General features: G+C 39.8%; 1 protein-coding gene across 1 annotated transcript in view; it reads left to right on the top strand.

Moving 5' to 3' along the window:
* The first annotated feature begins 9,951 nt into the window (after positions 1-9,951).
* SLC30A9 (solute carrier family 30 member 9) overlaps positions 9,952-22,638 on the top strand; it is an 84,227-nt gene continuing 71,540 nt past the window's right edge. The window contains exon 1 of the mRNA XM_043572761.1: positions 9,952-10,226. Coding sequence (XP_043428696.1) covers positions 10,115-10,226 — 112 coding nt within the window. The 5' untranslated portion in view covers positions 9,952-10,114. The remainder of the gene's footprint in view (positions 10,227-22,638) is intronic.

Below are 22,638 nucleotides of genomic sequence, written 5' to 3'. Positions count from 1 at the left end.
TTCTTAGAAAACACATTATGTTATATATGCTAATTCTATATGTCAGAAGCATTAAGTCATCAGAATGTCCGCAAACCAACCTGTCAATAAATGGTGTCAGTTATACCTTCAAAATATATCCAGAATCGGACTGTTTCTCTTCACCCGCCTCCGTTACCACCATGGACCAAACCATCTTCATCTTTCACCTCGTTTGTTACAGTAGGTTCCTCATTTTTCTCTTGTTTTCTGCTTTTACCTGTTTCCTTCCCGTATGTCTGTTTTCAATGCAGCAAACAATCTTATGTGTCTGCTTTGCTGAAAACCTTCAACGTTCCCACTCTCAAAAGCCCCTGCGGTAACCTGCCAGCACCTATTGGATCACTCTCCTCTTGGTCCTCAGCTGCTACTACTTTTCCCCATGTTCAGTGTTCCAGCCACACTGGTTTCCTTGCTCTTCCTGGAATGTGCCAAGTACACTCCTGCTCACGGGCACAAGTACTCTTTGTGTCCCTTCTACTTAGAATGCAGACCTAGATACCCATTTGATTCCTTCCTTTACATCCTTCAGATCTTTATTCAAATGTCATCTTGGTCAGAGCTTTCCTGACTGCCCTATTTAAATGTGCTACACCTCACCCCTGACATTTCTCCTCCTTACCTGCTTTACTTTTCTCTATGGCACTTCTTGCCTTGTGATGCTTATTATATGGTATATAGCATTATCATATATTTATTTTACCATCTGTCTCCCCTACCAGAGTGTGAGTTTTACTAGGATAAGAATCTGTTCCTGTTTTATTGCATTGCTAAAAGCCAGTTCCTAGAACATAGATTGCACTCAATAAATACACGCTGAATGTTTGAAACAAAATCCACCCTAGTTAAACAGAAAAGGATCCTTTTTCAAAGGAAAAAATCTGGAAGTAGAGAATCAAGCTTGGAAGCTATAGAACCAGGAATGATGTAGTTTCCATTGGAGACAGTCATCACTATTGTGGGGTTACGCGCCAGAACTTCTGTCCCCACTACCTGTGAAAGCTGCATATATCTTGGCCTCACACCTCTTCACTTGCACAAAATGTATTCCATGAGATGCCTTGCTTTTCCCATCACTTTTTTCAAATGGATGTCTCTGTCACATCTGTGGGCCCTAGCTGCAAGGGGGCCTGGAAAAGCAAGTTCCAGCTTTCTATCCTGGGGAGATGGACCCACAAGGCGGGAAATTCCCCCAGATACTGGAATTACATCAAAGATATGCTGGGTAGACAGAAAGTACGATAAATGTCCTTTACTGGTACTGAACTCTACCTACCATTAAAAAGTTCCAGGGGCACCTGGCTGTCTGAAGAGAGTTTATGACTCTTGATCTTGGGGTCATGGGTTTGAGCCTCACATTGGGTGTACAGATTACTTAAAAACGAACAAAAAAAACCTTTAAAAATTGCAAAAGAATTTAATAAAAAAAATTCCATGTCAAGAGAACTGAATTTAGATAGAAACTTTATTTTTAATCTAGAATTTTCTTTCTTTCTTTTTTTTTTTTAAATTAGAAGCAATTCCTAAAACTACCCCAACATGGCAAGTAACTGTTCCATACAAACACACGCATATGCTTGAAAGGAGCAACCCCGCAAAGAGGTGTGCTCTAGCAAGGAAGGTCAGGGCCACTGTTGGCAGCCCCTCCACAGCCAGCCCAGGGTCCTGTGGTCAGAGCAGGCCAGTGGGCATGAGGAATCTTGGGGGTGGAGGTACTCAGCCAATGGCTTTAGGGTGGCTGGAATTTGTTTCTAACAGCAACTGCTGAACGATCTGTTTTCAAATTTATTTTTCTTCCTTCCTGATTCTGTCTCTAAGCTTTATCAGTTGCATATTTTCTTTCTCATTTCACATCCTGGTAAGTAACAGCCAAAACCCCTTGCCTGGGGTATGGTTCCCATCGTGAACTTGTACTTCTTGGCCAGAGGGTGGAGTGAGTAAACAATCTGATGCTTTACTTATGGAAAAGGAATGGTGTGAGCCCATCATCAGAAAAAGCAGTGAGGGCATAAGATCCCGGGCTGCCTCAGAGCTTTTCCTCTGTCACCAGAACTACTGTAATCAGCCACTAGGTCAGTGAGTAGCCTGCTGCCCAGCCCAGTTCAAATATATTAGATTCTAGGACTCGTCTTGATTCCATTTAACCACTTTTCCTCACACCACTTTTTTTTTTTTTTTTTTTTTTTTTGCAATATGGGACAGGAACGACTCTCTCGAATTATTAGATATTTAAGTGTAGAATTCACTGTCCTTAGCACACACTTCAGTTGGTGAAGTAACATGTAGCAGAGGCTACCCTGCGAGTTAATGAATAATTATGTTTTGTATTATGTTTTGTATTCTGGCCTCTGATTGCAAGTCATTTGTCCCAGCCACCTGGGGCTTGGTAATTATTTCTTTGACACTTTCTAAAATGTTTTTAGCTTTAAAAAAATATATTTTTGCTGCTTATTTTTTTACTTCATTTGTTTAGTTCTTTTCTATTTATTAAATTCTTCCATTTGCTTCAATTCTTTAGAATGTCTCCTGGCTCTTTATGATCTATTTCTGTTTAAGTATGTAGAAGAATGTGAAAGAATTATTCCTTACTGTGAAGAAGCCAAAGCCACAGTCAAGCTTGTTTACCATCTTACGGGCACAGTTTAGGCCTCAGCTTTCAAGGGCATATTTTTGGCTTGTTACAAAGCATGCTTTGGCTGCCCTTCTCCAAAGTCTGCTCCTCCCTAACCAGAAAACAGGGCAGGGACCAGATTCTTTTCTTCCTTTTTCAGTTTCTCTGTAGCTGCTTATGCCCTGATATGGCATAGCCAAAATACCAGAATTGACTCAATTTGACTCCTTTTTTTAGGGCTAAAAAAAGGTAAAGATCTGGATTTTTAGAAAGGACAAATAATGTAAAATTTCATACAAATCTGATACACACACACACACACACACACACACACACATACAGAGATTGATGTCAGACAAAAGTACTTCTGGCAAGCTATCCAAAGACAAGAAAAGAAATGTTGGAGGTATCAGGAAAAAGTGTAGGATTGCTGGGGAGAACAAAGAAGCTGTAATGAAGCATGCCTATGCTACGGAAATGTTTGGTGGAAGATGGTTTTCACAAGAGGCTAAGAATAAAAAAGAACAAGACTCTGGCCCTGTTTATCTTTTCACCTTCCTGTCCCCACTTGTATAGATATTTGAGGCAAGAGATAGGAAATATTGTCTCCCATTCCTCTCTCCCTGATGCCCCAAAGTGATGCTGAAGTGGGAAAGTGGCTTCAGACATGGACAGGGCTGGTACATGGTAAGGCCAGAGTTAGGAGGGTATTTATGGAGAAACGGGAGGGGATGGTGGCAGAGGAAATGGAGTGGAGTGCTGGGGACAGAACGTGTAGATTCCTAAAAGAAAGGGAAGGGTCTCTAGAGCCTGTGAGAGCCTTTCAGTAATGTAGATCAAAGTCACATAACATTTAAGGGGAAAAACGTACTTTTCCTAGAGGAATTATGTATATGTTTATTGAGAGAGAAGGAGAGCTGATTAGAAAAAGAAGTAAAAGTGGACTGAAAGTTCTCTCTGTGGGGTGGAAATTGTAGAGATTTTACAGAAATAACTTTAATTCCTAATCTCTCTGAAGGGGTCTGTGGACTAAAGGAGAATTAAGTTACGTAGTTCTTACAGTTTGGATGCATTCACTCACTTACCCACATACATTATATGTCCCGTGCACTATATTGTACACTAGACACCAAAGCTTGAAAGGTGAGTAAGAAACAATCCCTGTCTAAAGATACTAGGGGAGACAAAACTGTGTAACCAGTTTGAGAATCTCAACTCAAGAGGCATGTCCCTGAAAGTTTCATATTTTCTATTCTTGGTACTTTGCTGAACTTCATTGTTTTGGGATAGCAGCCTCCCTGTTTATTAGATTCTTAATTCCAGGTACTGAGATTTAGTCCTACTCATTTAAAACATCAGTCTCATAATTTAATTTAAAAATACTCACGCCCCTCCAGGGTAGACTAGACCTGTCGATCCAGCTCTCTTTACACACACCTCTTCTGTGTGCTTCCTCCTCTGGTGGTATGGTCAGGAGCTCAACAAGGAAAACAGGTAATGTCTTAAGTGCATGAGTGTGGTAAGGTTGCTGTCCCCTTTCTGTAGGTCCCTGTGGCTTATCTAGTTCCTTGTCAGTGAGTGCACATGGGGATTCCCAACAGACCCCATTGAGGAGAAATTCAATCCCAAATAGCTCCCTATGTTTTGATAGCTCTTTATAAGACTTGCTGTATCCATCAGCTGACTCGTGGCCAGCAGTGGTGAAGTACATTCATCTGATGTACACCTATCTGTTGCCCCATGTTCTATGACAAGTCTACAGGTGTCAATCTCATTTACTGTCTGTGATCCCAACCTGAGGTCTATAGGATCAGATGGGATCCAAGTCTATATACTGGAATTCTCTCTGCTCCAGGTACCATCTGCCCCCACCCCCACCCCGTGCTCAAAATTACCTCCAAATTTATAGCGCTGGGATAGATCACCAAGCTTGGTGGTTAAGCAAACATCCAAATGGGGATGGAGATATCCCTTTCTTTGTCTTGAAGACACTACAGAACTTTACAAGTACCACAGCATAAGTGAAAATTTCTAAAATAGAACACAGATATTAACTATTAGTGAAATAAATGGATAATTTGGAAAAATTGATAATTTAACATGAAGACCTTCCTTTCTCCAAAGACACCACTAAAAAATGGTAAGACAACTCACAGAGTGGAAGATGATATCTGTAATACACATATCCAACAAGGGACTTGTTTCCAGAATATAAATATCAAGAGCTCATACAAATCAATAAGAAAAACACAGACAACCTAAAATAAAGGTGGGCAATAATCATCTTGACTAGGATATGAAAAGGATATCTAACCAGCCAATATACATTTGACATTGTATCCAGCTTCATTTATCATCAAGGAAATGCAAATTAAAACTACAATGTTATACCACTCCATACCTCCCATGAGGTTAAAAAAGAAAAAAAAAAAAAAAAGGATAGTAGCAAATGGTGGTACAGTCATGAGCAAACAGAACTTCCCCATACTGTTATTGGGGGTGTCTATTGGTAATTGGTACAACTACTTTCGCAAACTGTTAGCAACTGCTAAAGCTGGAAGTCTGCATACCATATGGCCCAGTAATTTTAGTCCCAGGAATATGTCCATCAGAAATGCATACACAGGTCATTGATAATTTGTAATAGTCTTGAACTAAAACTACCCAAATGCTAATCTGCAGTAAAATGGGTACATTGTGGGATATTCACACAATACAATCCTATATAGCAGTGAGAATGAACATAACAATATGAATCCCACAAACATAATGTTTGAGGTAAAGAAACTAGACTCTTTCATATGTAGTATGAAAGAACACATAGTGTACAACATAGAAAGTCTCAAACGGGAAATTAATCTCTGTTAGGATTCGTACTACCTTCAGGGGTGGGAGGGGAGTGACTAGAAGAGAAGCTTCTGGGAAGCGGGTAATGCTGTATGCTGATAACACAGTTTTGTTCCCTAGTTAAAATCCTTAGAGCCATGCCCACAGGATTTGTGCTTTCTTCTGTGTATTATACTTTTAACAGTTAAAATTTTAAGAGCCTAACGAGAATTTCCTTTGGTGCCCCCACCTGTGGCTTTGGGGAAGAAGTTTAACTCTCTCCACCAATGCTGCCCTCCCCCAAAGTACCAAATCTACATGCTCTCAGTCCCCAGCTTATCTTTCTCAAGGATAAAGATTATCAAACATTTCAGTCTCCTCTGTCCCCAGGAGTATTTAGTAATTTGATTTTCCCAGCTAGAATACCTGTAATCCCCTGATCACTAACCTCTGAGGAAAGGAGCCAGGAGTGTATGGAGAAAGATAAGAGCTAAGAAGGTAAGAGTTAGGACCCAGGAATATGGTCAACATTGGAGAAATTCTTCTTATTCCTGGATGGAAGTGGTAAAGGGTGAACCTACTGAGTGCAAGTGGAGTACTATATGGTTATTTCACATAATAATTGTGATTAAAAAACAAGTTAATTCACAGAATAACGTAGGGGAGAAAACCTATCAGAACAACCAACCTCTGCCTCTCCCCACCGCACCCTATGGTCACACACACGTACGGATTTGGAGTTAGAGGACCAGAGTCTGATTCCATGTTCTAGCTCATCCTTGCTGAGTGATCTTGGGAAAATCACTCAACACCTCTGAAAAATGGAGAGGGGGATTAGCAGCCTGGTCAGAAACATATCAACTTCACATTTCACTTTCTCTACTTATGCAGATGTTTGCTATATATGCAAAATATGTGCAGACCCACATTGCTTCTGACCATGCTTGTACAGCAGGGAATGATACCTTTGAGTGTGGCCAGACAGTCTTCCTTTTATCCACATGTAAAACATTTTCTTTTTCAAGTGTTCAGGTGGGCAAGCTCCCTCCTCCTTCAATCCTGCAGGCCAAAAGCAACACGATGCCAACACATATATATGTTCAAAATTAAATTTGTGTTCTTAGTATGCCTCATGATAGAACCACTCACTTTATCTTCTAATGGATTATCTAAGTCAATTTTCCACATAAATGGTCAAGTTTGTTTCGAATCACTGTTTTCCCAAAGCTATAGACAAGATGAAACCAAGGAACAGTCAGCTTAATTACAGCCAATTTCTGAAAGATGTGGGAACTCCTTCAGAATTAATGGAAAACTTTGCAGGTGTTGTGTATGGTAATAATCAAATGACACTTCTTTCCTACATCTATTTCCATCCATCTGGCTTAATAGTTACCAAATTTAGGCATCTATTTATATCTCAGATCCTCATGAAACTCAATTTAAAAAAAAAATGTTTATTTTTGAGAGAGTGTGAGTGAGGGAGGGGCAGAGAAAGAGGGAGACAGAGGATCTGAAGTGGGATCTGTGCTGACAGCAGAGAGCCCTATGTAGGGCTCAAACTCAAGCCATGAGATCGCGACCTGAGCTGAAGTTGTACACTCAACCGACTGAGCTACCCAGGCGCCCCAAAAATTCAGTTTATTTTTTTGAAACTTAATATGTTGATCATACATAAAAAAATATGGGGAAATGCTCTCTTGACCTGTATTTCAGAAAACAAGATATCATTCAAATCTTTTAAGTTAAAAAAAAAATTTTTTTTTAATGTTTATTTATTTTTGAGAAAGACAGAGACAGAGTGTGAACAGGGGAGGGGCAGAGAGAGGGAGACACAGAATCTGAAACAGCCCAGATCCCGATGCAGGGCTCAAACTCACAAGCCATGAGATCATGACCTCCCGAGCCAAAGTCAGACGCTTAACCGACTGAGCCACCCAGGCACCCCTAAGTTCATTTATTTTTGACAGAGACAGAGTGCGAGCATGAGCTGGGGAGGTGCAGAGAGAGAGAGGGAGACAGAATGCGAAGCAGGCTCCAGGCTGCCAGCAGAGCCTGACGCTGGGCTTGAACTCACAAACTGTGAGATCATGACCTGGGCCAAAGTCAGACGCTTAACTGACTGAGCCACCCAGGCGCCCCTGTTGTCATTCAAATCTTGAAAGACCCTACATTTTCTTCCCAAGGATAAAACCGTTTGACTTAGAAAGTAAAGTGTGGTGGTTAACAGCAAGATCTCTGCCTTAGTTTCCTCATCTATAACTTACTTAGGTGTTATGAATAAGATAATGCACACAGAGGGTGTGGCAATTACCATATGATTGATATTTTACCGCTACTAATTTTTAAAAAATAAACCCAACGTGAAGTTTGAACTCAACCCCAAGGTCATGAGTCACATGCTGTACCAACTCAGCCAGTCAGGCATCTCTAATACCACTATTTGAAATTATATGTCTATTTAAAAAGTTTGTCTCCTCACATAGAAAAATAAACTCCATGATGTTGGATTCTTATCTGTTTACTACATATAGGCAGCTGCTGAATGTGTCTGAGGTGCAGCAGTAAGGCAACGTCTCTTGGTAGACCTTGGTACTTTGCTTTACTGCTGCAAAGTCTGCAAAGGATGGGATTTCTCAAAGAATTTAGGGTCAAGGGAAATTCTACTAAGGAACTCTAAAACTGACATTTCCTTAATTTTCAGCACTTGGGGAAATTTTGAAGACTGCCCAGCAAGACAAGTATGTTATGAAAACACATCATTGTATCTAACATCAAGGTGTAAACACCAAGACAGCTGCAGAAGTATTTTATTTTTTAAGTTTATTTACTGCGAGAGAGCGAGAGAGCGAGTGAGAGAGTACACGGACATGCTTGAGCAGGGAGGGGCAGCCCAAGCTGTCAGCAAAGTGCCCCCCTTGATCTCACGAACTGAGTGCTCAATCTCATGAACTGAGTGGAAATCAAGAACTGGATGCCCAACCGACTGAGCCCCTCAGGGACCCTTGGGTAAGTATTTTAATCTAAGGCCATGAACACCTTATTATGTGATCCAGCATTGTGAGGGTTTAAACAAGGTAACACAGCAAGATCTGCTTTATTCTTCAAACTTATTTGGCAAGTCAAGGCTTCTGGAAGTTTATCAAAATTAATACAGTATCCACTATAAGAAACCAGGGGCTACTTTAAGAAATCCAAAGCAGGTTAGCATTATGGCAAAGATTAATGGACATTTACATACAATGACTATAAAGTTAGAGTTAAGCCTTTATGTATTTTGTATCATGGAGTTGAATTTCTGTTAAAATCTATCCACAAAGAAGAGACAAGAACTTTCTAGTAATATTGATTTTTTATAATCTTGAGGTTATGAATATTTAACCTTAATGTATTAAACTATGTTTGTCATAGAAGTTAAATTTGCTTACCATTTTGTGATAATTTATTCACTGTGACCCCACTAAGCTGGTTATACTTATCTTAATTTGCAAAAAAGGCTGTAGATTCTCTCAAAATTAGGAACTAATTTACTTCCCTTTGAAAGAGCTATTCTGTAGGAACATAGTTAAGCTACTCAGATTGATTTCAAAACAAACGACAATGCATTCCACTCTATTTGCTGTGCTGGCGGTTGTTTTACCCCCTGGGAAACAGCGATGTACAAAACCCAAGATTCCGTGATGCTTATTTTCTATTCTGAGCAAAAAACAAAACAAAACAAAACAAAACAAAAAACCTACATAGATACTTTCAAATAGTGATAAGCGTTTTGAAGAAAAGTATACAAGGCAATCGGGTAGAGACTAACCAGCCCTACTCCAGCCAGCGTAGTCAAGGAAAGCGTCTCTTGAGTTTGAGCTAAGATCTGAATGAGCATGTCAGAGGTCAACACCGTGGTGAGTATTGTTCCGATCTTTCTAGAACCAGACTGACTCCTGTTCCGATGTCCGCACATCTCCGCTTAACCCACCTCGAACACATTAAAGTCTTACTTTATTACATTACACACGGGAATCCGAGGTTCAGAGGTAAATAAGGCAAGTACCTGCCTTCATGTACTCAGGCTACACACTGGTGTGTTAGAGGAGAACGACGTACTGGGGCAGGGTTTGGAGAGTACTGAGTTCGGCACGTTAGCCGCTGCTTGGGCTCATCCAAGAAGGCTCCGGAGAGAGAGGTTAAGTAGGCCACCATCCTTCCTTCCCACCGCTCTTCCCATTTCCAACAGCATGGCCCACGTTTCGAGCTCAGAAATAGAAGCAGGCAGACGCCCGAAAAGGCCCTGTTACTTCTCCCACGGTTTTCCTAGCTGTTAGGATGCAAACCACTCAGGCGATGACTTCCAACTAACGCGAAAAGGTACACACGCAGGAAATGCGAAGAGGACACCAAAACCCAGCAGCAACCCCGCCCTGCGCACGCCGTGGCGTCACGGTCTGCGGAGGCAAGGCCTCTCGATTCGTGCTCCGAGACTACGTCACTTCCGCTGTCTGCGCGCTCTGCGGCGCTAAATGTTGTTACTATTTCCGGGTCATCCAGGCCGCCTGTGGCGGCGCAGGCGTGAGTATTAGCAGGTGTCCGGTCTATGGAGTCAGTTGTTGCCGGCGGCGTCGCGGAGGCAGGAGGTGGTGTCCGAATAGGGGCCTTTGCCCCGCCAGGATGTTATCGGGCTTGGCCGCCGCCGCTGCGGCCCACAGATGTAGCTGGTCCTCCCTGTGCCGGCTCCGTCTGCGCTGCAGGGCGGCGGCCCACGGCTCCAGCGAGCGCCAGGGTGAGTGTACCGGCGCGGCCGCTGACTCCGCGGCAGGTGACCTGGAGGACCAGGCCGGTCTCGGCGCTTCGCTTCGGGCAGTTCGCCCGCTTGCCCTTCCCCAACCCCCTAACCTTCCTTCCGGGTCTCCGCCTTTGCAGTTCGGCCCGCCCAGCCCGCGGGGTTTCTGGAGAGGTCTCCCAGACCGTGGTTTCGCTTCTGGCCCTAAAACGACCCCCGCGGAAACTGGCGGGTAGCTCTCGGGCCTGGTCGCATGCATGAAGCCAACCACTTTGTACCAGATGAAACGCCACGTTTGCATCGCAGTGTCCCCGGTGACAATCTCTTTCCTTTCGGACAGTGAGAAATTGCTGACTCCCCAGAGTGCCTGGGTGTTTCGAGCTCACCAGTTCCCTTTGGGCGCTTTTGGCCAAGCAGGTTTTCTTGCCCTGCCCCTTTTCCCATATCTCCAACTTTTGTCTTAAATTTCCCGAAAGTAGGGAGGATTGTGGGGGGGAGTACTCATTATTTACGAATCATTCTTGAGTATGAGCGTATGACCGTGCCACAGTCATTGAATGTACCCAGTTTGGGACTGAAAAGCAAGAGAACTCTTCGGTTCTGTTGAACAATCTTATTGGTGAAAACGTGTGTACTGGAACAGTAACTCAGAAAAATGTGGTTGACGCGAATTTTTATCCCTCTCTTTCAGCATTCTTTTCTAACTCAAATTTAAGTTGTCCCACAGTTTCCAAGATAGTAAGGAACTTTTCAGTTTTAGTAAGGCTTGTGTCTGTTTTTGCCATGGCTTGACATGCTGTAGCTTGATTCTCCAGAACTGATAGGAACGAAGAGGGAAAAACAGAACCATATCCACCCCGAGTCTAATTCCTCAGATTCTTGAGTATGCAGAGTATTTACAGAAACATTTCCCAAAAGTTCATGTTTGAAAAACTTTGTAGCATGTTTGTGACCTCAGACTAGAAGTTAGAACTTGTAGTCACGTCATTCAAGTTGATAAGTAATATAAAGTAATGCCTAAGCTGTGCAGATAAAATTGGAATACATCAGTGTCTTTTATTTGCAATGAATGTATAAACTGGCTCTTAAAATTTCAGAGGAGTTAATTTTAACGTCACTGTTCTTGGGGCTTTTTGGTGGTGATAGAAAAGTTGAGTTTTTCTATATTGGCAGTATAGCTGGTTCCCTAATGAACAAAATGAATCATCTGATTATACCATACTCCAAAATCCCCAAGTAAACCTTCTAGCAGAGTTGATTCTTATTGCCAAGCAATTTTGGCATTTTACACTTAAATTAGGTATATTGGCTGTTGAATTTAGTCTAAACTGCCCTTTAAGTGTTAGTTGAAAGGATTTGAAATAGTGTAATTTGTACTCCCTATTCTCTGTAACTGTCATCGTGTCCAAAATTATGTACTCTTTGTCTCATCCATCTGTGAACCACAGATAATAATACCTATTTCATCAGTCAGAATGACTTTGCAAAGTTCTTTGGAATGTTTATCACCAGGAAATTAAAATGTGTTTTCACACTTAAAAAACATGTAGTAGGTTTTAAAAATAGCCTTCTTTGTGAAAATTTAGTTCCAGAAATACCGAAACAATTTTTAAAAGGACAGCAGTTATGGTAAAATTTTAAAAAGCATTTAGAAAAAGGGTACTATTTAAGTTGGATGCATGTAAGAAGAAAAGGATATTTGAAGAACTTTTGGGGAAAAATTCCAAAAACATATTTTTCTTTGTCAAGAAAAAGTTTATGCTTCTAAATTCCTGTGTGGTAGAGGAAAAACTTACAAAGAATAAGGAGAGGAGGAAGCCTTAAGGGAAACAATTGCCTTATTTGCATACTTAGAAATGAGAAATGCCTGTACACTGAAAGCTCAGTTTCAAGGGGATAAGGAAAACATTATAGAGCAGCACTGTCCAAAAGAAAGATAATTGAGCCATGTATGTAATCTTGAGTTATCTGATGGCCAAATGTGAAACAGTAAAAAACAGATAGTGTTGGGGCGCCTGGGTGGCGCAGTCGGTTAAGCGTCCGACTTCAGCCAGGTCACGATCTCACGGTCTGTGAGTTCGAGCCCCGCGTCGGGCTCTGGGCTGATGGCTCAGAGCCTGGAGCCTGTTTCTGATTCTGTGTCTCTCTCTCTCTCTGCCCCTCCCCCGTTCATGCTCTGTCTCTCTCTGTCCCAAAAATAAATAAATGTTGAAAAAAAATTAAAAAAAAAAAACAGATAGTGTTAATTTTAATATATTTTAGTTCTTGGGTTTTTTTCTAATATTTATTTTTGAGAGAGAGCATGCGCTAGTGGGGGAAGGGCAGAGAGGGGAACAGAGGATCTGAAGTGGCCTCTGATAACAGAGAACCCAATGCAGGGCTCAAACCACAAACTACGAGATCATGACTTGAGCTGAAGTCGGACGCTTAGCCAACTGAGCTACTCAGGTGCCCCAGTTTTAATATATTTTATCCAGTATTTTCAAAATATTTCAATATGCAATCAAGATAAAAATTGAGATATTTTACATTATTTTTTGTACTAAATCTTTGAAGTCCAGTGTGCATTTTATGTTTAGCACATCTTAATTCAGAATAGCCACATTTCAGGTGCTCAATGGACAGTGACTACTGTATTGAACAGTGTAGTTATAAAGTTAGTATCCCTAATTTATAAAGAATTTTTACAAACCAGTGTATCTTGCAGTAAAAAAATGGGCAAAATAAATAAATGAAGAGTTCATTAAAGGAGTTCAAGTGGCCAATAAAAATGCAAAAATCTACCATACGTACCAGTAGGCATGGAAATATTAGTTTAAGGATTTGCTACTCATTGCCTGTAGCATATTGGCTAAGTTTTCCATAATGATGCCTCATACGGAGGGTACAGGAAAGCAGGAACTTTCTTACTATTCATTGGGACATACAGTTGAACAGTGTTTTGGAGGTCAGTTATTCTTTATATAAAAAGAATACAAAGGGGTCACCTGAGTGGCCCAGTTGTTTAAGCATCCGAAAGGTCTTAGGTCATGATCTCATGGTTTATGAGTTCTAGCTCCACATCAGGCTCTCTAGTGTCAGCACAGAGTCCACTTCAGATCCTCTGTCTCCCTCTCTCTCTGCCTTTCCCCTGCTCATGCTCTCTCTCAAAAATAAACACTAAAAAAGAAAGAAAAAAAAAAAAGAACTAGGGGCACCTGTGTGGCTCAGTCCAGTAAGTGTCCAACTTCAACCTAGGTCATGATCTCGCACTTCCTGAGTTCGAGCCCCTCGTTGGGCTCTGTGCTGACAGCTTGGAGCCTGGAGCCTACTTCAGATTCTGTGTCTCCCTCTCTGCCCCTCCCCTGCTCACACTCTGTCTCTCTCAAAAATAAATGAACATTAAAGAACAAAAAGAACTTTAGAGGTGCTTGGGTGGCTCAGTTGGTTGAGGTCATGATCTTAGGCTTCGTGAGATCCAGCCCCATGTCTCGGGATTCTCTCTCTCCCTCTCTCTGCCCCTCCTCTGCTTGTGCTCTCAAAATAAACATTTTAAAAAAACAAAAACTTTAAAAGTTCATACTTTCTGACCCAATGATTCTATTTAAAATGATTTAAAGAAATAAGCAGAGAGGTATTACAGTGTGTGCACAGGTTCATTATTCATTATAATAAATTGGTAACATTTTTAGTTATGGAGAGTTGGAAACTGAAATATATTATGGTGCCTTTATTATGCACTGGTGATGTATACAACATTTAAAAAAATCAATTTAGAACAATATTTAGTGACATGAGAAAATGCTATTGTACTATTAGGTAAAACTAGAAAAAATGTACAGTAAGAATATATGCTGCTCCTGTCAGTGGGGACAGGAGAGTGGCAGAGACAAGTAGAATCTCAGGCAGGCCCTGTGCTCCTCACTGGGCTCCATATGGGGCTCCATCTCACAAACCATGAGATCGTGGCCTGAGCTGAAATCAAGAGTTGAATGCTCAACCAACTGAACCACCGGGCACCCCAAACATAATCCTTTTAAAAAATAAAAATGTGACTTAGTTTCTGTAGTTAATATTTCCTTTTTTAAAAAAGCTCCTCTGACTTTGCATGGGGCACTTATTTTTTCATATATTTATGCCTCACCTCATTTGACAAAAATTTGAGATGGGAGGATGCTCCTTTAAGTACTGCATATCAAATTAACAGATACGTGCTTTTGCTTAAATCTGAGGTTTAACAGAAGTGTAGTTTTAAATAAAAAATTAAATTTTTGTATTTTATTCCTGTCTCTAATCTGGTAGTATTTATTACCCTAAGGAAAATAGAGTGGAAGTTTTCACTTTTGTTGTGCCTCCTCCCCCCACCCCACTTTGAGTAAGTTATAGGAAGATTGCCAGCTATAAAAGACCATTTTGGCAGGCTGACAGCATAGTTCTGTATAGTTCAAATTTATGATAGGATGTGTTAACTGAAAGATGATGCTAATCATACTGTGTGCCTCATAGGTTTTTGTGAGTTGAGGTTCAGTTCAGCAAAGGGTGCCAGGCATTGTAGTTAGTGCTGAACAAGACAGACCTTCATTGGGCAGACACTAAGAATGAGAAAACATGTCTAAGTGCTGCAAAAGATGATGGGCTAAAAAGTAGCTAGCAGAGGCCATTTCATTTAGATCTGCTAAGGAGGTGGTGACTGAGTCAAGGCATGAAAAATGAAAATGAACTAGCCACGTGAAGATCTAGGGTGAAGAGCAGTCCAGGTAGAGCAAATAGGAACCCTAAAGACCATATAGTAGCGTTCAGGAGCAGAGAAGAAAACTGCTGTGGCTCGGGGAAGTGGGGATAGAGTATGAAATGAAGTTTGAGAAGCATCAGTGCCTTTTAGGCCATAGGTTTTAAAAAAGGGCAATATTTACAAAATATCAGTCGGACTACTGTGTGGAGAATGGATTGAAAAGGGGAGAGTAAGGACATCATTTGGGAACTATGATAGTTATCTAGGCAGGCAAGGCTGTGGCTAGGCCATGGTGGTTAGCAGTGGAGATGGAGAGAAATAGATGACTTTGAGGTATGTTTTGGAATATAAATTAGAAAATATGATGCAGGGAAAGCATTTAAGACAATGGCGCTTGGTAAACCCTAAATATATTAGATACTGTTTTTACTTTTCTAAGCATATGTTAACAAGAATTAAGGGCAGTAGAGATGTATACCAATAGGCAGTGTAGGAAGTTGCCAGCATCTCATATTTACTTAAAAAAACAATATTCTTCCCTGTTGCTTACTGTGTTCTGGGGAGAAATCACATCCGTTATCGTTCTCTAGGCTGAGCTACCTGATCTAGGTCACACTTTTGCTTGCCAGATGATTCGTCACAAAAGGTTTTCCTGTGTTTTTGGCTAGCTGAAAGCGTAAGAGTAAACTAGATAGTGTCAGTATTAGTAGTAATAATATTAGAAGTAATTTGGCAATGAATGTATTTCTTAGTTTTTTAAATTTTCGGCATTTTTTGGGAAAATACAGAAAATTATAACTTACCAAGTAAAAACTATACATAATCTAGATATTTCACCAGTCACATTTTTTTTTCTTAAGTAGGCTCTATACTCAGTGTGGGGCTTGAACTCAAAACCACAAGATCAAGGGTCACATGCTTTACTGACTGAGCCAGTCAGGTGCCCCCACAGGTCACTTTTGTTGTTGTTGTTGTTGTTGTTGTTCAAGTTTTTATTTATATTCTAGTTAGTTAACATATAGTGTAATACTGGTTTTAGGAGTAGAATTTAGTGATCCATCACTTACATGTGACATCCAGTGCTCATCACAACAAGTGCCCTCTTTAATATCCGTCACCCATCTAGCCCATCCCCTCACCCACTTTCCCTCTAGCAACCTTCACTTCGTTCTCTATAGTTAAAAGTCTCGTGTGATTTGCCTTGCTTTTTTTTTCTCCTTCCCCTATGTTCATCTGTTTTGTTTCTTAAATTCCACATGTGAGTGAAATCATGTGGTATTTGTCTTTCTCTGATTAACTTGTTTTCCTTAGCATAATATACCATAGCTCCATCCACATCATTGCAAATGGTAAGATTTCATTCTTTTTGATGGCTGAGTAATATTCCATTGTATATGTATATACCACATCTTCCTTATCCACTCATCAGTTGGTGGACATTTGGGCTCTTTGCATGATTTGGCTATTGCTGATAATGCTGCTATAAACCCTGTCGTGCACATGTCCCTTCAAATGAGTATTTTTGTATCCTTTGGGTAAATTCCTAGTAGTGCAATTGCTGGGTTGTAGGATAGTTCTATTTTTAACTTTTTGAGGAATCTCCACACTGCTTTCCAGAGTCACTGCATGAGTTTGCATTCCCATCAACAGTATAAGAGGGTCCCCTTTTTCCACACCCTTGCCAACATCTGTTGTTTTCTGTGTTGTTAACCATAGCTATTCCAGCAGGTGTAAGGTGATATCTCATTATAGTTTTGATTTGTATTTCCCTGATGATGAGTAATGTTGTGAGCATCTTTTCATGTGTCTATTAACCATCTGTATGTCTTCTTTGGAAGAATTTCTATTCATGTCTTCTGCTCATTTCTTCACTGGATTATTTGTTTTTTGAGTGTTAAGTTTGGTAAGTTCTTTATAGATTTTGGATACTAACCATTTATCCAATATGTCATTTGCAAATATCTTCTCCCATTCCATAGTTTGCCTTTTAGTTTTATTGATTGTGTCCTTCAGTGTGCAGAAGCTTTTTATCTTGATGAAGTTCCAAAAGTTCATTTTTGCTTTTATTTCCCTTGCCTCCAGAGACGTGTCTAGTAAGAAGTTGCTCCAGCCAGTGTTAGAGAGGTTGCTGCCTGTTTTCCCCCATGGCATTTTGATGTTTTCCTGTCATCCATTTTGAATTTATTTTTGTGTATGGTGTAAGAAAGTGGTCCAGTTTCATTCTTCTGTCTGTCGCTGTCCAGTTTTCCCAACACCATTTGAAGAGACTGTCTTTTTTTCCATTGGAAATTCATTCTTTTCTGCATTGTCGCAGATGAGTTGATCGTACAGTTATGGGTCCATATCTGGGTTTTTTATTCCATTTCATTGATGTACGTGTCTGCTTTTGTGCCAGTGCCATAGTGTCTTGATGACTACAACTTTGTGATATAGCTTGAAGTCTGGAATGGTGATACTTCCTGCTTTGCTTTTCTTTTTCAGTATTGCTTTGGCTTATTTGGGGTCTTTCTTGGTTCCATATAAATTTTTGGGTTTTTTGTTCTAGCTCTTTGAAAAATACTGGTGGCATTTTGATAGGAATAGCATTAGATGTGTAGATTGCTTTGGGTAATATAGACATTTTAACAATATTTGTTCTTCCAATCCATGAACATGGAATGTTTTTCCATATCTTTGTGTCCTCTCCAATTTCTTTCATAAGTGTTCTGTAGTTTTCAGAGTATAGATCTTTCACCTCTTTGGTTAGGGTGATTCCTAGGTTATCTTATGGTTTTTGGTGTAACTGTAAATGGGATTGATTCCTTGAGTTCTTTTTCTGCTGCTTCATTATTGGTGTAAAGAAATGCAACGGATTTCTGTACATTGATTTTGTATCCTGTGACTTTGCTGAATTTGAGTATCAGTTCTAGCAATGTTTTGGTGGAGTCTTTTGGGTTTTCTACATAGAATATCATATCATCTGTGAATTGTGAACATTTGACTTCTTCCTTGCTGATTTGGATGCCTTTTATTTCTTTTTCTTGTCTGATTGCTGAGGCTAGGACTTCTAGTACTGTATTATGTTAAATAACGGTGAGAGTGGACATCCCTGTCTTGTTCCTGACTGTAGAGGAAAAGCTCTCAGGTTTTCTCCATTGAGGATGATATTAGCTGTGGGTCTTTCAGATATCGCCTTTGTGATTTTCATGTATGGTCTCCTTATCCCTACTTTGTTAAGGGTTTTTACCAAAAATTGATGTTGCCTTTTATCAAATGCCTTTTCTGCATCTGTGGAGAGTCTCATGGTTCTTATCCGTTTTTTTATTAATGTGCTGTATCACGTCGATTTGTGAATATTGAACCACGCTTGCAGGCCAGGAATATATCCCATTTGATTGTGATGATTGTGGAGAATAATTCTTTTAATGTGCTGTTGGATTTGATTTGCTAGTAGCTTTTTTAGAATTTTGGATCCATGTTCATCAGGGACATTGGCCTGTAATTCTCCTTTATAGTAGTTTGATTTTGGAATCAAGGTATTGCTGGCTTCATAGAATGAGTTTGGAAGTTTTGCTACTACTTCTATTTTTGGACCAGTTTGAGAAGAATAGGTATTAACTCTTCTTTAAATATTAGGTAGGATTCCTGGGGCATCTGGGTGGTTCAGTTGGTTAAGTGTCCAGTTTCGACTCAGGTCATGATCTCGTGGTTCATGAGTTCAGGCCATGCATTGGGCTCTGTGCTGACACCTTAAGAGCCTGGAGCTTGTTCCAGATTCTATGTCTCCCTCACTCTCTCTGCCCCTCCCCTGCTCATGCTCTGTCTCTCTCTCTTTCTCTCTCTCAAAAATAAATAAACATTAAAAAAAAAATGTTTGCTAGCGTTCCCCAAGGATGCCATCTGACCCTTGACTTTTGTTTGTTGAAAGATTTTTAATTACTGATTCAGTTTCTTTGTTAGTTATGGGTCTGTTCAGATTTTCAGTTTTGGCCGTTTATATGTTTCTAGGAATTTATCCATTTCTTCACCATTGCCCAATTTGTTGGCATATAATTTTTCATATTATTCTCTTTTTAAAAATTAATTTTCATTTAAATTTAAAGTATTCCACATACAGTGTAGTATATTGGTTTCAAGATTGGAACCCAGTGATTCATCACTTCCATATAACACCGTATACTCATCCCAATAAGTGCCCTCCTTTAATGACCATCATCCATTCAGCCCATTCCCCCATCCACCTCCCCCCCCCTTCAGTGACCCTCAGTTTGTTTCTGTATTGAAGAGTCTCTTATGGTTTGTCTCCCTCTCTTTTTATCCTTCCCATCTCCTGTGTTTATCATTTTGTTTCTTAAATTCCACATATGAATGAAATCATGACATTTTTTTCTCTGACTTATTTTGCTTAGCAATGCTCTCTAGTTCCATCCATGTTGTTGCAAATAGCAAGATTTCATTCTTTTTGATCACCAAGTAATATTCCATTCATCTTTTTTATCCATTCATCAGTTGATCGACATTTGGACTCTTTCCATAATTTGGCTATTGTTGATATGCTGCTATTAACATTGGGGTGTGTGTGTGCTCTTCAAATCAACATTTTTGTATCCTTTGGATAAATACCTAGTAGTGCAATTGCTGGGTCATAGGGTAGGTCTATTTTTAATTTTTTCAGGGTAGTTCTATTTTTAATTTTTTCAGACAGAAAGAAATAAAAGGCATACAAATTTGGCAAGGAAGAAGTCAAGCTTTCACTTTGCATAGATGACATGATACTCTACGTGGAAAACCCAAATGATCCACCAAAAAACTGCTAGAACTGATCTGTGAATTTAGCAGAGTCACAGGATATAAAATCAGCATACAGAAATCAGTTGCATTTTTTTAATTAAAAGCTTTTAATTAAAAATTTTTAACGTATAATCATTTTTGATAGAGACAGAGTGTGAGTGGGACAGGGGCAGAGAGAAAGGGAGACACAGAATCTGAAGCAGGCTCCAGGCTCTGGGCTGTCAGCACAGAGCCTGACATGGTGCCTGAACCACTGGACTGTGAGATCATGACCTGAGCCAAAGTCAGACACTCAACCAACTGAGCCACCCAGGCACCCCTCAGTTGAATTTCTATACACCAATAATGAAGTAGTAGAAGGAGAAATCAGGGAATTGTTCCCATTTACAGTTACCATTTATGGTATATAAATGGTATATAAACCATTTATCTTAAGGTTTATACCAAAAACCATAAGATACCTAGGAATCAACCTAACCAAAGAGATAAACGATCTGTATGCTGAAAACTATAGAAAGCTTATGTAAGAAATTGAAGAAGACACAAAGAAGTGGAAAAACATTCCATGTTCGTGGGTTGAGAGAAAAAATATTGTTAAAGTGTCTATACTACCTAAAGCAGTCTACACATTCTGTGCAATCCCTATCAAAATAACACCAGCATTCTTCACAGAGCTAGAACAAGCAACCCTAAAATTTGTACAGAACCACAAAATACCCCAAATAGCCAAAACAATCCTGAAAAAGAAAAGCGAAGCTGAAAGCATCACAATTCCAGACTTCAAGCTGTATTACAAAGCTGTAATCATCAAGACAGTATGGTACTGGCACAAGAACAGACACATAGATCAGTGGAACAGAATAGAGAACCCAGAAATGGACTCTCAGATGTACGGCCAACTAATCTTTGACAAAGCAAGAAAGAGTATCCAATTGAAAAAAGACTGTCTCTTCACGAAATGGTACTGGGAAAACTGGACAGTGACATGCAGAAGAATGAAACTGGACCACTTTTTTTAAAAATTATTTTTAATGTTTATTTATTTTGGGGGGAGGGAGGAGGGGCAGAGAGAGAGAGCGAGAGGGAGACACAGAATCTGAAGCAGGCTTCAGGCCCTGAGCTGTCAGCACAGAGTCCAATGTGGGACTCAAAATCGTGAACTGTGAGATCATGACCTGAACTGAAGTCAGACAACTAACTGAGCCACCCAGACACCCCAAAACTGGACCACTTTCTTACACCATACACCAAAATAAATTCAAAATGGATGAAACACCTAAATGTGAGAGAGGAAAACATTAAAATCCCACAGGAGAAACAGGCAGCAACTTCTTTGATTTTGGCCACAGCACCTTCTTACTAGACATGTCTCTGAAAGCAAAGGAACCCAAAGCAAAAATGAACTTTTGAGACCTCATCAAGATAAAAGTCTTCTGCATAGTGAAGGAAACAATCAACAAAACTAAAAGGCAAACTATGGAATGGGAGAAGATATTTTCAAATGACATATTGGATAAAAGGTTAGTATCCAAAATCTATAAAGAACTTATGAAACTCAACACCCAAAAAACAAATAATCTGGTGAAGGAATGAGCAGAAGACACGAATAGACATTCTTGCAAAGAAGACATCCAGATGACTAATAGACACGAAAAGATGCTCAACATCGTTCATCATTAGAGAAATACAAATCAAAACCACAGTGAGTTACCACCTCACACCTGTCAGAATGGTTAAAATTAACAACACAGGAAACAACAGATGTTGGTGAAGATGTGGAGAAAGGGGAACACTTTTGCACTGTTGGTGGGAATGCATACTGGTGCAGTGACTCTGGAAAACAGTATCAAGGTTCCTCAAAAAATTGAAAATAACATAATATTCTCTTTTAATTGTATTTCTGTGATATGGTTGTAATCTCTCCTCTTTCATTCGTGATTTTATTTGGGTCCTTCCTCTTTTCTTTTTGGTAAATCTGGCTCAGGGTATACCAGTTTTACTCATTCTTTCAAAAACCAGCTTCTAGTTTCATTGATCTGCTCTACTGGGTTTTTTGTTTGTTTCTGTATCATTTATTTCTGCACTAATCTTTATTATTTCTCTTCTGCTGGATTTAGGCTTTATTTGTTGTTCCTTTTCTAGCTCTGACAGGTGAAGGTTAGGTTGTATATTTGAGACTTTTCTTGCTTCTTGAGGTAGACCTGTATTACTGAATGCTTCCTTCTTAGGACTGATTTTTCTGCATCCCAAATGTTTTGGACTGCTGTGTTTTCATTTTCATTTGCTTCCAGATATATTTTAATTTCTTTAATTTCCTGGTTAACCCATTCATTTTTTAGTAGGATGATCTTAACCTCCGTGTATTTGTGGTCTTTTCCAATTTTTTTTTTTATTGTGGTTGACTTCAAGTTTCATAGCATTGTGGTCTGAAAACATGCCTGGTATGATCTCAGTTTTTATACTTGTTGAAGCCTGATTTGTGACGCAGTATGTGATCTACTCTGGAGAATGTCTCATGTGCACTGGAAAAGAATGTGCATTCTGCTGCTTTAGGATGCAGTGGTCTGAATATATCTGTTAAGTCCATCTGGTCCGGTGTGTCATTCAGAGCCTTTGTTTCCTTGTTGAGTTTCTGCTTAGATGATCTGTCCATTGTTGTAAGTAGTGTGTTTAAGTCTCTACTATTATTGTGTTGTTATGAATGAGTTTCTTTATGTTTGTCATTAATTGATTTATGTATTTGGTTACTCCCAAATACATATTATTGGGGGCATAAATATTTTCAGTTGTTAGAACTTCTTGTTGGATGGATCTCTTTATTATCATATAGTGCCTTTTTTCATCTCTTGTTACAGTCTTTGGTTTAAAATCTAGTTTGTCTGATATAAAAGTATGGCTACTCCAGCTTTCTTTTGACATCCATTAGCATAA

This window comes from Prionailurus bengalensis, chromosome B1 (genome assembly GCF_016509475.1).
Source record: "Prionailurus bengalensis isolate Pbe53 chromosome B1, Fcat_Pben_1.1_paternal_pri, whole genome shotgun sequence".
In the NCBI taxonomy this organism is placed as follows: domain Eukaryota; kingdom Metazoa; phylum Chordata; class Mammalia; order Carnivora; family Felidae; genus Prionailurus; species Prionailurus bengalensis.
This window is presented reverse-complemented; position numbering and strand designations above follow the sequence as displayed.